At 35.9% G+C, this 16,838-nt stretch overlaps 1 protein-coding gene across 4 annotated transcripts in view; it reads left to right on the top strand.

Moving 5' to 3' along the window:
* Nucleotides 1-16,838, top strand: part of LOC128998322 (E3 ubiquitin-protein ligase HUWE1) — a 173,687-nt gene that overhangs the window by 129,256 nt on the left and 27,593 nt on the right. For all 4 annotated transcript variants that reach the window (XM_054424414.1, XM_054424416.1, XM_054424415.1 and 1 more), the window contains 6 exons: nucleotides 693-885; nucleotides 2,071-2,242; nucleotides 6,813-6,963; nucleotides 7,272-7,603; nucleotides 10,649-10,865; nucleotides 11,919-12,116. In XM_054424414.1, the coding sequence (XP_054280389.1) occupies nucleotides 693-885; nucleotides 2,071-2,242; nucleotides 6,813-6,963; nucleotides 7,272-7,603; nucleotides 10,649-10,865; nucleotides 11,919-12,116 (1,263 nt within the window). The remainder of the gene's footprint in view (nucleotides 1-692; nucleotides 886-2,070; nucleotides 2,243-6,812; nucleotides 6,964-7,271; nucleotides 7,604-10,648; nucleotides 10,866-11,918; nucleotides 12,117-16,838) is intronic.

Genomic DNA, 16,838 nt, shown 5'->3' on the forward strand with positions numbered 1-16,838 from the left:
ACTGCGAGGGACATTGATGACGTTTATATGGCCTTGGGAGATTTTAATGATTCTGTCGCGATCGGGGAGGACAACGATGACGTTTCTGTGACCGCAGGAGTTGATGATGCCTAAAATAATAGGCCTTTTATTTAGTTTCCGTGAAATGTTTTTTGTAAATGTACTAAAGAGTTTTTTCTCAAAACTTATGGTTTGAGTGACAATGTGGTAAAATCGACCCCTGGATATTATTGCTCTGTTGACTTAATCAATGCCACTATACTGTACGTAAACAGATCACTGTCATTGATTTTATCTGAAACGAACAGCATGAATAAGCCTAATTAATAATGTCAATTAAATATGATGAAAATTAAGGCATTTAATTTAGCAGTTGGTTTTTAGAGACAATTTCACAAGGTTTTAATGAGGTCAAACGTAACTGTGATAGTCTATGAATCTTGATGTACCAGTAGCCAAATTGTCAGCTTACCTAACTTCAATGTAATGAAACTTCATTGTAATGAAATACTCAATATAAACAACTTCCTGGCTCATTGAAATTCGTTACATCATAGCTGCACTGTATAATCATTTTCAGACACATACATATGCATTTCAATCTAATTTTACATGAAGATTGTTACAAAGTACAATATAGGAATCTGGACCCTTCAAAACACAAGTAGGATAACCATTGTGTCGTATTTTAGATACTGACTGACATTGAAGAGTCCCAGATCTCCGTGCTGCCCCCAGAGTTGGCTGCCGAGGCCCAGAACCTGCGCAGGGAGTGGGAAGCTCGCAACCGACAGCTCATGCAGGAGAGGTTCCTGTCTCACGTCACACACAGTACAAGTGCCTTGTCCTCCATACTGCGCCACACCAGCACACCTCGTAATCTCCGTATGTAACCCATCATAATACAGTAAAGGGGAGATCTACAACAACCAAACCAACATTCCCTCACAACACGCATATTACAAATATAATGAGTGTTTTGTTGTCATTAATTGCCAATTAGCTGCCATTGATTCCAATTTTAATGTTTAATGTGTGTACTGAGGTAGGCCTATTTTGTTCGTCAGTTTAACCTTTGCATGGTTTGCTTGCTGTGTTAGGTTTGGTTTTTGTTTGTAGTGGATTGTTAAAATAGTTTCTTTTTTTTTAGGAAAAGACTGATGTGTGTATATAAGAATAATGTGTGACATAGCCTATTGTGAAAAATTGAATGGCCAAAATAAATCTTGAATCTTCATCACTTTCCACCTGGGTTGGCTTTTGTTTGTCTGGGTGTGGAAATTACCAACACCATGGCAAACGATTCTCGTTCTTATCTAATTTAACAACCAAAAACACTGTTTATTGTAATTGATTTAATTTAAATATGTTTTCATGGTTTTAGTTAATCCAGGTTTTGATTTAACAGAGGAACTTTACTAAACAGGTTTTTAGTTGGTAATAATTGCTTTGTTTCTTTGCTCTAATTTTATTTCAAAGTAAGGTAGAACCTCTCTTTACCAGAATAAATGGGGGGTTAAAAAGGTATTAAAGTGATAGGAATTAAACAATTATGTTACTGAAATAGATGGTAGGGTTAGACAGCACTCTTAACAAACAAAGGCCTACTTATTTATAACTAAGAACTTAAATATATGTCATAGAATATAAATCTTAGCAAGTTTCCATTTTTATCGTTTTTATGTGGAAAAAGCTTTATAAAAATGCCTGCAGTTATGCTGATTTTTTTATGTTTCCATGTTGTCTTGCAATGTTTTTGCAATGACACCACACCACCACGACACTGACAGACCGGTGTTTGTTTTTGTCTACTTCTAGTACAAAGATGTAATCAACAACCCTAATCCCAAACTCTGTGCCATCCCTTTTGGTCCAAGACACATTTTGTTGTTTTTATTTTGTTAGGCAATTTCAGTTTACTAAACAATGTTTTGGTTCAGAAAGGTACTATTCTAGAAACTTAACATATTACAGTAGTAGTTTTACTTACCCTCTTTTAAGTCATTAGCTCACTATGTCAGCAATTTGTATCCATTGTTTTTATATTTTATGTTTGCTTTTTGTGTAAAGGGCGACCCACTGGTCCCAGATATACCATTCAAAATATGGGGCCAGGAAACAGAACACATTGGTTGAGTTCTTGGAACTTGGGTGCCCGGTTGCTGGACTCAACCCAATCAGGCTCGCAGACTGGCAACTTAACAGGTGCTAACCTGGCTTCTGCTAGCGGTATCATCGGCAGGTAAGCTAACCTTGGAGTGAAAAATTTTGTGATGTGTTAGTCGCAATGTTTTATTGGTGCGGTTTCTTTTTTAATCGTTCACGTTTTGGTTATTTCCCGTTTTAAATGGATAAAACTTCCATCCACTTATTTGCCTACTCTACAATAAAGATAATTTTCTTTGATATAGCTTATTGTTGATGACAGTAGTTTCATGTTGGTCCAGGGAGTATTGCAGATAAATAAGTTTTACTAATACAAGGTATCCTACCTGACAGGGAACATGGAAAACCGGATTTGTATGTGAATTTTGATGTCCAGGGAAAATCTGTGAATCGTGACTAGGGGTGTGCGATGCATCGAAAATGCATCGAAATTTCGATTCGATTCGATTCGATGCATCGAATCGCGATTCGATTCAGCATGCATCGAAATCACGATGCATCGATTTAGCCTCGATGCATCAAAAAAGACCGATGCATCGGTTAACTCCCGATGCAACGATTACGTCCCGATGCATATTTAAAACTAATTTAGGACTCCAAAATAAGTTTTAGATTGGGAAGTGTCAATTATCGCTACCACCGATACTCGGACATTGCCGATACTAGGATTATCGGTATCAAGAATCGTTTGCCAAACATCGATTTCGCCCGATTCCGCCGATACCGGCAGCCGACAGGGATGGATAGATATTTTATTTTAACATTTACTTATTTGATATCTATTAGTTTTCTAATCACGCTAACAACTTTAGTAACCAACTTAGCACACTATTTAGTTCAAAACAGCTAAAGTTATTTTTAGTTGTTCTCTCTGCAGGCAGATGATATTGCACAACACAATACAATCTACATTTCAAGATGTCAGACAGTCAGAATTCAGTCTCAGACAGCCGGCGCGCGAGTGTCCTCAACACGAAATTATACTAAAAAATGTCTGTATCAATAAGTCAGACCTTTAAATGTATTATTTTTATTTTTAGAACAAAATAAATAACCTAAACTTGTCTAAATGTTCAGTTTCATCCCTGCATTACGCATCATTAGAAAAATATTCAATTACAACATTGAAGTCAGAGGGTTAGGCTTGGACTTGCCTATTGCACCAAAAAGTAGGTCCGTATTATATCTGTACTATCTACCTAGTTTAAGAGTTTAAGTGAAGTTTTAAGTGCTACAATAACATAAGCTTTGATTGAAAAACACCATACGCATAGTCCATGTCGATTTTGTAATATTATAATGAATGGTAAATGTTGACTATCTAAGATAAATCAAAGTATGTAACAAGAGTTCTCATTGGCCGAGAGGCCACGCTGCACTGTCATGTCAGCCAATCGACGTTCGTGTTTCAACGGAGCAAGTGACGATTGCTTTGATGTCGTTATTTGTGTGTGAGTCTATTATTGTGGGAAGGGTTTAGATAAGAAGATACATTGATAATATCAAGAACCGTTATGTAGGGCGTGTTTGTTTGTAAAGAGTATAAAATTAGGTTAAAGTTTAAAACGGTGTGATTTTCTTTTGTCTCACAAAGACCTAGATTTGACGTTCAATTATGTCAGTTAACTAAATCTTGACATATTATGGCTTTATATAATATTTTAATAAAACATCAATTTTTCCGATTATATATCAATATGAATATTTTGGCTCAAAACATCAATTGTTCCAATCGATCGTTGTAGCATAGACTAACCAACACAAGGGAGTAGGCTATGTTTTATCTATGGTTGTAGTTAGGCCTACGTGTCGTACCCGGCTGGAGATTATACCAACAAACTATTTCAGGAATTTCATTTTGGGACGGATGAAAGATAAGGAATAAACAAAAAGTGGTCACGTGTGCAAATGTAGTGGTCGAGACAATAAGGCTATAAACGAGTATTGTCGCGTCGTTGTTCCTTGTTTGTTTACTTTTTCAGATTCCCTATCAAACGCCCCTATCTGCTATCTCTATCTCCCCCCCCCTCTCTCTCTAATGATGTACTGATTAAACAGATTGTGGTTGACGACTTTTCTACTTAAGATTCCCTGTGGTTATTTTTGTTCAATCAATCCCATAACCTTTCTATCGTTTATCAAAATAATTAATTAATCTGTTTTTTTATTTTATTTCCTTTAAACCAACCCCTATTTGCCATCTGTATTTTATATAATAAAATGTTTGTTTATAAAGCTTGACTGGCCACACAATTTTGTAAGGAACTATTTTATTTTGTATAAAGTAACAGATACTTTGATGATTATATATATATATAGATAGATATATATATATATATATATAAGTGCTGCGTGCTGTAATGAATCCTTTTTATTATCAAAATAAGTAATGAATTATAAATTTTTGATAATACATGGGCCAACATGGGTCATTGAATAGGTACCATAATGTCATGTAGTTTCCTATTTGTAACTTGCAAATAATAATAATTGATAGTTAATTCTGGAAAATGAAAAATAGTGAACGCATTCATAAACCTGTTGTCAAAACAGCAACGCTGGTGTAAGGGTTTATTGTTTCAGAGGCTAGGGTGTTTCAAGGACAAAGTGTTGGGCCTCCCGGCTTAGGGGGGAGGGGTGGTGGTTAGAGGGGGAGGAAACTGGTTTTGGCTATTTATTGATTAGTTCACCGACCCTTCTAGACAACAAAATTGAGTGACAGTGACAGTGTTAAATCACCGTGTTCTGTATTTAATTTCTTGTTTACTTTGTATGTTATTCTGTGTTTTGTTCTATTTCCTCCTGGTCCCTTGCAAATTGTATTATCAATGCTAAATAATTGTGGTCAATTCAAATTATATTTTTGATTATTCAAATCTCCTACACAAAAAGACAAAAGTCAAACCAGGCAAGGAAAAAACCTGCTATTGTAATCCCCGTACCCAGCCATTTGGGAAGTGGTGAAAGTCTAGTCTAAATATAGCTCAAAGGTCTCACCCTCCCTTCCCTCCCCCTTCCAACCCCCTACTCAATGTTACTATTCCGCTCATTTCGAGGTCATTGCACAACGCTTCCTCCCTTCTATTGTTTTGCCTTTATAGTGTCTCTATTCTAACTTTTAGAAACATAAATTTATTGCTTACTAACAGTTCAGTAGTGGAATTTTCTATTGTGAAACAGTAGGCCTACTTTAAAACAAAATCACTACCGATCATGTCGATCATGTCGATCATGTCATTCTATTCTGTGTCAAGTCAGTATACCATTGCCTTGCCAGTCAGTCGCCGGCGACTGCTTTGAGTTGACCTATTCTGTCGTGACAGCTATAAAAATAGGTTAGGACAACTAACTCTTGCTTATTTCTATATTTGTATGACTGTAGAATCTACATTAATACAAATTATCCATCATTTTATGTAAACACAAGTTACATTTCAACAAATATTGATCTTTTACAATTTTATACCAAACTAGGAGTTCAAAGATAAGCTCAAGTTTCAAGGCTGTACTCTACTCAAACTCAAAATCTCGAATACTCGCCCATTTTGTGTTAATAGTATAAATAAAATCGGGTCCATTAAAACCGGATCCAGCCCAAGATCCGATTTTTTGTGGATCCAATCGGGCGTCGGTCTAGCTCAGACCCGGCGGATCCGGTAGTCCGATATCCGGATCCGACCATCACTAATAGACAGTAAGAGTAAACACTGATTATCAACTTTTTGGTTCGTGCTGATTTAAGAATGAACCAGAAGTATTGAAAGCCAACAGATATAAATGTGAAAACTAAGTAACAATACTACCGTGCATCATAAAATTAACTCTATTTTATTTAATACAGGTCAATAATAATAAACTTAACGATTGCTTTATTGATATATAGGCTTATTCTAATTGTTAGTGAAGGGTGAATTTCCTTAGGCCAACCATAAAATTAGCAGTGTCCATTAATGAGGTTAGGTCAGCAACTATCCTGTTGTTCATAATTTTGTTTAGTACACTTTTTACTTTTACTTTTTTAAGGTAAAGGATCCATCAGAAACACATGTTGTATTTAATTTTTGAAGAAAATCATGCCGTGCTGCATCGAATCGAATCGCATCGATTCGAATCGAAATTCTTTGAATCGCATCGATGCATCGAATAAAAAAAAATATGCTGCATCGCACACCCCTAATCGTGACAAGTAAATTTTGTATGGGACCAGGAAATCTCAGATTTAAAATAATCGCCATTGAAACCTGCTAATGGTCGCTGGTTGTTCTGTTAAGTAATTGCATCGTCACGTCAAGTAAGAAAATATGGGTATTGCAGTTGCGGATGTCAGGAGGATCGTAACAAATTATTATGGACTTAGTTGCGAAAAGTTTCACAATTTGTGGAGTGGAAGAAGCTGTTACTGCAAGTTACTTCCAGTAAAGTAAATCTCCCATTCTGAAAGATTCCTTACTTTTAGTAGAAAAGCTCTCAGATACTTAGTTCTTTTGTGACTTACCTAAAAATTGTTTAAGGAGCGCCAATGTATTTGCTTGAATACGTAAAAATTATTTTATTGTAAGCCTAGAGTTCAAAATCATTAGATAATAGTTTAAACAATTGACTTTTGCTTTCCCTACTATAACCTAGTTGTTTTTATATATTTTTAGACCAAAAGGCAGACAGGTTTTGGACTATGAGAGTATTTGCTGCTTGCTCGTCCTTCTGTTTGTCGACGACGTTAGGATCAACACTGCTAGACTCCATCGGGTATTCCGAAACCTGTGCTACCATCCTCCTACCCGAGAATGGGTTATTCGGGTAAGATTTATGTTTTTTTTTATTATTCTAACTTAATCTAACTTTATTCTAACTCTTAAATCTACCAGATTTTACAATAATCCCTTGTGAACTCTTAAAACACTGAAAAATTTGAATAACTCACTAATGTAACTGTAAACTGCCTGTATTAAAAATAATACTATGAAGTAAGTGTAAGGTCTGATGTATTATTAATGTTCAACAAATATAATTAAATATTTTTTTCAAACAAGAATACGAGTTCATGTTTTTGAAAACATTTTATTTTTTATAGTGAATTCAACCCTAAACTGTGCTTTTTACTTCAGGCTATCCTATCAATAATGGAGAAAAGCAATGAAGGCCAGTCACCAGTAGGAGAAGCCAGCTCTGCTGCTGTTACATCCAATCGTAGAGTCACCCGCAGTCAGTCTCAAGCTAGCCCTGAACACTTGACAAGCGCTCCTGCCCCTACACCTTCCTCTACACCTGCTGCTTCCACAAGCTCTGGTACCGGCCGGTCAGGTTCCTCTTGGCTCAATATCAGTATGGATGCCGCTCTCGGTTGTAGAGCCACTGTCTTTCATGTACATAAAAACCCTGGCCGTCGCAACGATCGTACCATCACAATAAACCCTCAAGCAGCACCGTTTGTATATAGGTATGAACCATTTTGTATTTAGTTTTATGAGTTTTTGTTAGTTATATTTTTTTATGTTAAAACCAATAAGCTTAACAAGGATTGTCTGCAGCTGGAAAAGTTAGCTCAGTCAGCAGCTCTTTAATTCTTTCACAACATGTGCATGTTTGAAAACAATGACAATCATGGAAGAATGATTTGAAGAAGATTTAGTTGAGTAATGTTTTCAATTGTAAAAACTAGGGATGGACGAGATTGGATTTTTAGTTCGAGACGAGACGAGACGAGATTTTTTTATTTCTCATAAAATTTCGAGACGAGATCGAGACGGGATTTCCCTTCTCACACACAACGGGAAATGCACGTTCAAAATTTTTACCTGATTTTGTAACATTGTTAGATGACTGTTTAAATACAAAAATAATGATAATAGGCAAGAATATTTACAATCTTTTATTAAAAAACATCAGCATAACATTTTTTTATTAATCACGCCTAACTTATTAAAAATGCCTACAATTAGGAAACATAGTGATATCAGTTAGGATAGAGTTCAACTTATCCTAAAATAAAAAAAAATCATAAAATAAAAGCAATATTAATTTTTATAAAATAGTTAGGTACTTGTTTTGACTTTTTATAGTAATAAAACATTCCTCACACTGCTTACACTGAACAAAACTTCTCAAATGTTATTAAAGTAATATTATTAAAATAATTAAAGTAATATTTACATTTAAAGAATTAATTCAATAAGAACGCCTTCGCAAAGGAAACGCATCTACAACACGCTCCTGTATTGCGGGAATTGCATTGACTTTCTGCAGGCGTTTTTAATTTTTTTTTTTTATTCTCGTCTCGATAAAAATCTCGGCCAAAAAGAAATCTCATCTCGTGTAACGAGATTTAAAATTTCCCGAAATTTCGAGACTTGACCATCCCTAGTAAAAACATAAACAAACAGGTGTTGTGTATCCTGATTTTTGGGTATCTGTTCACAGGTGTTTTTGAATATATTAAGTACCCTACTAAGTTTTTTCCCTAGGATGCTAGGCATGAGCCAGGGATTGTTTTTCACATTACTTCAGGCTAGACCTAGGGGTTGCGGCATTATCACTTTGATAAAATAGGTACATTGGTGATTTGGCGGGATTTGAACCCGGGACCTCAGGTATCGAAGTCCTGTGCTCTAACCACTAAACCAGCTCGCTCCCCCACCCTACTACGTATTAGACCATATATTAGTCCAATACATATTTTGTCAAAAATCATTAAATACATTACGGCAATAGATATAATTTCTAAATATTAAATCTTTGAGAATTGTGTGATTTGTTGTATCAGAGAACAAAATGGGTGTGTTGCTAGCCTAAGTGGTTAGTGTATCAGACTTAGGTACGAGAAAGACAAGTTTGATCCTAAACACAGGGTGTCTAGTAGTCAGGAAAAACGGGAAAGTTGGGAATTAGTATTGATTTTCAAAACGGTCTTGAAAAGATGGGATTTAGTCTTTATATTGATATCATCTTTTTTTTTCATGATTTTAACGCGATCGCGCACAATCATTGGTTTACGTGACCGCGAAAGGCAATGATGATGATGTCTACATGGCCGCGGAAGATGTTAACGATTTTGCCGCGATTGCGGACGACGACGATAACGTTTCCGTGACCGCGGGAGTCAATGATTATTTTGTCGCTATCGTGGACAACAACGATGACGTTTCCGAAACCGCGGGAGACGACGATGGCATTTCTGTGACGACGGGAGACGTCGATGAAGTCTACACAGCCGCAGGAAATGTTCATTTTTGCCACGATCGTGAACGACGATGATGACAATTCCGTGACCGCGGGAGTCAATGATGATGTCTACACAGCCGCGGGAAATGTTCATGTTTGCCACGATCGTGGACGACGATTTTTCTGCGATCGCAGACGACGACGATGACGTTTCCGTGACCGCGGGAGTCAATGATGGTGTCTACACGGCTGCGGGAAATGTTCATGTTTGCCACAATCGTGGACCACGATGATGTCTACACGGCTGCAGGAAATGTACTTGATTTTTCCACTATCGCAAACGACAAAGATGATGTTTCCGTGACCGCGGGAGTCAATGATGATGTCTACACGGTCGCGGGAAATGTTCATGATTTTGCCACGATGGCGGACCACGACGATGATGGTGATGTCTACACAACCGTGGGAAATGTTCATGATTATCCCGCGATCCTGGACGACTACTATGACGTCCACATGGACTTGGGAAATGTTAATGATTTGGCGCAATTGCGGACAATGACCATGAGGTTTCCGTAACCATGGGTCATTGATGATGTCTACACGGCCATGGGAAATGTTCATAATATTGTCGCGATCACGGAAGACATTTCTGAGACCTCGGGAGGCGACGATGATGTCTACACGGGTGGGGAAAATGTTCTTGATTTTGCCGTGATCGCGGACGACGGCGATGACGTTTCCGTATCCGTGGCAGTCAATGATGATGTCTACCTGTCCGTGGAATATATCATAATCCAAAACAACCCAAATTGGCTAGTTAGAATTTTTTATTGCTGTATTTTTTTCTTTACTTGAAAATACCACATCTTAATACTACTTTATGACAAAGACAGGGGTTGGTGTAGTATGTAGTATAACCAAATTATTTAGAAAATTTGGTTAAGCTATAAAAATTGGTATTGGTATCGAGAATCGATACATTTTGGTATGGACACTAACTAAATTGATGAAAAAAATTAGTCTTGAAAAATCTGGAATTAGTATTGAAAAGTCTGGAATTAGTCTTGAATTTTATAATGGAAATAAACTAGACACCCTGTTAACATACTCACAAAGATATTATAGGCTTGGGCAGATTTCCATCCTCCAAAGTGTTTGCTCAATTTAAATTCCACTGATGTTTTTCAATTTACTTATTTTTTCAACTTATTTTTTGAATGTTGAAAGGTTAGGTATCCAGGCCAAACCTTTAATTAAATATTTCCCACTTGTAAATGTGCTCATGTTCTTTGCTATTCATACATTTGTTTGTTTTTTTCAGGCACGCTTTAGATATACTGATCTCACTAGCCAAAATCTTTCCAAGTCACTTTGTACCCGGTAAACCTCCGACCACGTCTAGTTCAGGCAATGCTGGTCCCTCCTCAGTAACTGCCTCACCTCCCAAAGCTGCTAAGAGCCCTCGGACTGACAACTCTCCCAACTTCTGGGACATGCTTATTCGCCTTGACTCTCTGAGTACCTCCAAAAAGGGCAAGGTGTGTTGAAAACGGCTCTTTTTACATTTAGTCCTGTGTTCTTATAGAATTATGTTCAGGGGTATAGAAATCTAGAGACGTAGGAATTGGCTAACTCAGGAACTCGCTAACTCGGTCGTGTGTCGGAACTGGCTAACTCTGGAACCGGCTAACCGTCTCCAGCGAGTTTTAACAAGTTTATTGGCAACAGAAATCATACGTATAAGGAGCGTTCTGATTTGCGTGAAAAAGGGCCATTCCAATTGAAGCAAAGATTTCCCAACTATCTGAATCTAATACTGCTTGATAAAAGTTCCTTGGATACTTTTTTCTTTGTGTTTTCATGAAATAATTTGCCTTGACACCCCTCTAAGGACAAAGTAATTAACTTAGCAGTTAAAACCTTTTAAAAGTGATGGCCTAGACTACATGATTTGATATCCAAATATTTTAAGACATTCTAAGTAGTTCCTTCTACAAGTGGCCGCAACTCAGAGGCGTTCCGGTCTTCACCCTCTTCCTGGAAGTCTAGGCACACTCACATCTACAAGTAGCCTCTCTGCATCCCGAAACCGTTATTCCACGCTCTTCCAATGCTTACAATATGAACACTTAGTTTATACAATTTGAATAATATTTTTTATCCTGAGTCTGATATTATAAATTATTCTTTATTCTGTGTGTAATTATACTGAAATATTTTAGCTCTGATCTGATAAATCTTTATGTTCTCATTAAATTTAATGAGATCAAAACTTTAAAAATTTAGTGGAATTATTATCTATCATGTCTCAAACCAGAATGCTGTTATTTAAGTTTTATTGATGCCTTAGCTGTATTCATGGCATTCCATTGAAAGATATGTTTTGTCCAACGCAGAGACATGGGAGATAAAAGAATGTATTACAGCCATGAAGCTGATTTATTAATTTATATTATAGAATTCAGCTATCGTTCTTGAGAAAATAATACGCCCAAACGTAATTATAGATATTAAAAAACAACATATAAATGATATTTTAGGCATAGACTACTACAAAGAAGAGATTGGTTAAAAACTTGTGTGATTTGCAGGCGGTGCCGCGACAGAGTGTGTCGGCGCCCTTGGACTCGGAAAGCTTGAGTCTGGATTGTTCTCCATTCGGACAATTGCTCAAGATGCTGGAGTCACCAGTGGTACACAGAAGCCCATTGCTGATGGACAAGCTACTTAGGTTGTTGTCCCTCATCTCCATCAGTCTGCAGATCCATCGGCAGCGTCTCTGGGATCGGGTAAGTCAATTATTGCATTTGATATACTTGACAGTTCCTAAGGCCTAAGTTGATTGAGTTGGTTTGGTAGGGTTGCTCATTTCAAGGTCTCCATAAGGTTTAATGACTGAACATTATATTTGTATGATACATTATTCTACATGAGGTGTTGAAGAGTAAACCATCAGTGTCAAGTGCCAAAAAGCAGAGTAAATGTGTTGTGTCAAGTGGTGAGAGCAATCAGGTGATAGATGTAGATTCCTCCTTAGATAATAGCTTACATTTGTCTTTAAACTAAGATATCCTGACAAAGACCAAATGCCTGCTAAACTAGTTCTAGACAAATTTTATAATCTCAACAGTGTAAAAGCTCAGAGTAATATTAGCTCAGATTCATTAAAAAACAGCGATACTTACAGTAAATTTAATTTAGTAATGCACTACAATTGTCAAGGGTTAAATTCTACTAAAATATCAGAGCTCAATTTATTTTTATCACAGTCCAAATTAAATATTAAAGTCATGTCATTAAATGAACTTTGGTTGGATAATGATTCTATTTCTTTACTCAATACAATAGATAATTTTAGAATTGCTGACTCTTATGTAAGAAATAGTAGCCTAAGGGGTGGTTCATGTATATTAGTTGATAATAATTGTAAATACTTAACTGTACAGGAGTTTTCTTATTTAAATGAAGATTTTATTTTTGAATGTTCTGCTATCGAACTTGTAGATTTCAATTCAGTATTTTTTTCCATTTATACAGTGCCAAATTATAATTCAAGTAAATTGTTTTTGGACAAACTTGAAAAGCTACTTGTTAGTTTACAAAAAAAAGCCAAAAGGAAAAATGTTTTTATAACAGGGGATTTTAATATAAACATTTTAAAGGATGATGCAATCACAAGTAGGTTTAAGGAAATTGTTGAATGTAATGGTTTCTGTTTGCAGTTTAATGAGCCAACTAGAATAACTGCCAATTCATTTACTTGTATAGATAACATGATTACAAAAAAAAATGTATAAAGTAGACCATAAACTGAATACTGATTTAGGTTTATCTGACCATAACGCCATATTCCTGAGCCTCCCTGGGCAATATAAGAATATTTTGACTACTGGTAATAATAATAATACAAGTTCCTATACCAAAAGAATAATTTCAAATAGAAAAATTGATGAATTTTGTACATATCTAAACCAAAATATTAATTTTACATTTGATCCATTCCTGAACCCAAATGAAAACTTTAGTAACTTTTTAAGTGATTTTCTTTTGGCTTTTAATTCTATATTTCCTCCAAAGTTTCTTAAAAATAATAGTAATAATTCTAAAACCAAGTCTTTCTCTGTAAACTGGATTACTCAAGGTATAAAAATTTCAAGTAAAACAAAACGACAATTGCACATGCAAGCCAAGCTCAGTAATGACCAACAGTTTATTACATATGTTAAGCATTATAAAAACATATTTAACAAAGTTGTAAAAAAAGCAAAATTACTAGCGAATAGCAATTTTATAAAAACATCAGAAAACAAAACTAAGGCAGCTTGGCAAATTGTAAATCAAGAGCTTGGCAATACAAACCAAAAACCAAAAGAAAGAATAGTTTTGAAAGATACAAATGGTTATGAGCTTGGTAATCCTGGAAGTATTGCTAAAGTTTTTAACAATTTTTTTTCGAATACAGTAAGTAACTTAAATGTTCAAAAGGCTACTGTCAATGGAGTCCATGCTTCAGTGAAACATATCTGTAATGATAATGGGATATCATTGTGCAGCCTCAGGCTAACTAATGTGGAGGAAATCAAAAAGATTGTTTTGTCACTAAAAAACAAATCATCCGTTGGCTGGGATGAGATCCCAATTAAATTGATAAAAGCCACTGTTAATATCATTGCTGAACCTTTATCTCAAATTATTAACCAGTGTTTAATACATGGAATTTTTCCGGATAAACTAAAACTTTCCCAAATCTCACCAATATTTAAAAAGGGCCTAAAATCGGATATTAACAATTACCGTCCAATTTCTGTATTGAGTAATTTTTCTAAAATATTTGAGAAGGTCATAAATTTGAGATTGGTTAGTTATTTTGAAAGCAATCATCTATTTTATAACAAACAATTTGGATTCAGGAAAAATTTAAGCACAGGTTCTGCACTAACACAGTTTATAAATGAGGTTACCCAGGCTTTGGACAGGTCTCAGGCTACAGCTGGTGTTTTCTGTGACCTGTCCAAAGCTTTTGACTGTGTTGATCACTCAGTCCTTCAGCTCAAGCTGAGTGATTATGGTATTAGGGGAAGTTGTCACTCTCTATTGAGTTCTTACCTTTCTAATAGAAAACAAAGAACTCTAATAACACTGGATAAGATCAAGTACTATTCGCCATGGGAAAACCTATCGGCAGGTGTGCCCCAAGGTTCAATCTTAGGTCCTCTATTCTTTCTAATTTACTATGAGTATTTTTACCTTTTTTTGGTAGCCTAAGGTGTCCAAAATCCTTATCTCCTGCGAGACGCGTTTCGCATTAATTACAATGCATCTTCAGTCGCTGTCATTGTCAGGTTTCAACATTGCCCACAGAAGTGGTTGTCACGATTTACAAAACATATAACACAGTTCACGAAACACATATTTATATACAGTTTTACAACCATGGTCACACACGTACTGTACATCAAGCGAGCGGGAGACGACACGCGATACCGCACAAGGTTGTAGGCCTACTGGTCATTCCTCCCTTATCTTGTCTTAATCAGCTGTTGTGTTATCCGTGGTAACCTCTTCCCCCTCTAGTCTACTGTACAGACGATAGGTAACTTTATCAGAAAAGTCTTCTTTAACATTTAACAAGCAATGTTTACCCATTGAAGTGGCCTTTTTGAAAATAAAATACTCCTCCCATATTTTCGACCTTTGAGCGTTATCACAGGCTTTTAGCACATTTAGCGATTTATCAAAACTTATATTGTGGGAAGGATGTTCTTTCAGGTGTTGGGCAACTTTGAGTTTTGATAAATCGCTAAATGTGCTAAAAGCCTGTGATAACGCTCAAAGGTCGAAAATATGGGAGGAGTATTTTATTTTCAAAAAGGCCACTTCAATGGGTAAACATTGCTTGTTAAATGTTAAAGAAGACTTTTCTGATAAAGTTACCTATCGTCTGTACAGTAGACTAGAGGGGGAAGAGGTTACCACGGATAACACAACAGCTGATTAAGACAAGATAAGGGAGGAATGACCAGTAGGCCTACAACCTTGTGCGGTATCGCGTGTCGTCTCCCGCTCGCTTGATGTACAGTACGTGTGTGACCATGGTTGTAAAACTGTATATAAATATGTGTTTCGTGAACTGTGTTATATGTTTTGTAAATCGTGACAACCACTTCTGTGGGCAATGTTGAAACCTGACAATGACAGCGACTGAAGATGCATTGTAATTAATGCGAAACGCGTCTCGCAGGAGATAAGGATTTTGGACACCTTAGGCTACCAAAAAAAAGGTAAAAATACTCATAATAAATAGGTGTCTAGGCTAATATCTACAAATTCTAATTTACATTAATGACCTCCCTAAAGCTATTGATCAGGAACTAATTCTTTTTGCAGATGATACAACAGCTTTGATAAAAAATAATAGTACTTCTGAAATGCTATCTTCTCTTGAAAATGTGGTTCATGACATGGAAGGTTGGTTCTTGAACAATGGATTAAAACTTAATCTTGAAAAAACGCAAACAATAAAATTTTCTGTCAGAAACAATGGTAATAAAATTGAATCCCTTAAATTGGCAACGTCTCATAAATTTCTAGGTGTTTACATAGACGAATCACTTAAATGGGATGTACATCTGAATCAATTAAAAAGTAAACTTAGATCCATGTCAATTGTATTTCTGCACTTAAGGGACTGTGTTCCTAAAGAAACTCTGAAAATGGTTTATCATGCTTATGTAGAATCAGTATTGAGGTATGGTATACTCTTATGGGGTCAGGCTACCAGAGTCAAATCAATATTCAGGCTACAAAAACGCATTATCCGTATTATGACCAGCTCTCATCCACGTAGTTCATGCAAAAACCTTTTTCGAAATTTAAAAATCCACACCCTAACAGGACTGTACATCTTGGAATCACTAAACTACATTCATTCAGCTAAAAACGACCTCCCAGAATCAATTCAAATCAACCATAGATATAATACTCGAAATGAAAACATTTTTAGATTTCCAAGGCACCATTTGACCCTTTATGAAAAAAGTCCACTATATGCTGGGCTGAGGCTGTACAATGTGCTGCCTGCAAACTATAAATTGCTAAATGAAAATAATTTTAAAGATAAAATAGGTGAACTCTTAATTGACAGAGCCTTTTATTTAATTGCAGATTTTCACAATGCCCCTTTAGTTTAGAATAGTTTTATCATTCAATTTTGTTAATTATATTATCATCTTGATTACTATTTTATTTTTTATATTCTGACAATTCGAACTCTGACAATGCACCTATTCTGTATGTAACACATGTAAAGAATGTTATGTGCAAATAAAATATGTCTATGTCTATGTCTATGTCTACACACCAACATTATATTGCATACGATTTTCATAAGTGTCACTATTCTTAACTGAACATATTAGTTCTCGAATGGATTTATGCTAACATTTCCATCACTGATTGTAAAACGGAAAATTTACCACAATTCAGGATCTGTAAGCTAACCTAGTTTTCAG

This window comes from Macrosteles quadrilineatus, unplaced genomic scaffold, assembly GCF_028750875.1.
Source record: "Macrosteles quadrilineatus isolate MER2022 unplaced genomic scaffold, UCM_ALF_1.0 Scaffold_7__1_contigs__length_78375512, whole genome shotgun sequence".
Classification (NCBI taxonomy): Eukaryota; Metazoa; Arthropoda; class Insecta; order Hemiptera; family Cicadellidae; genus Macrosteles; species Macrosteles quadrilineatus.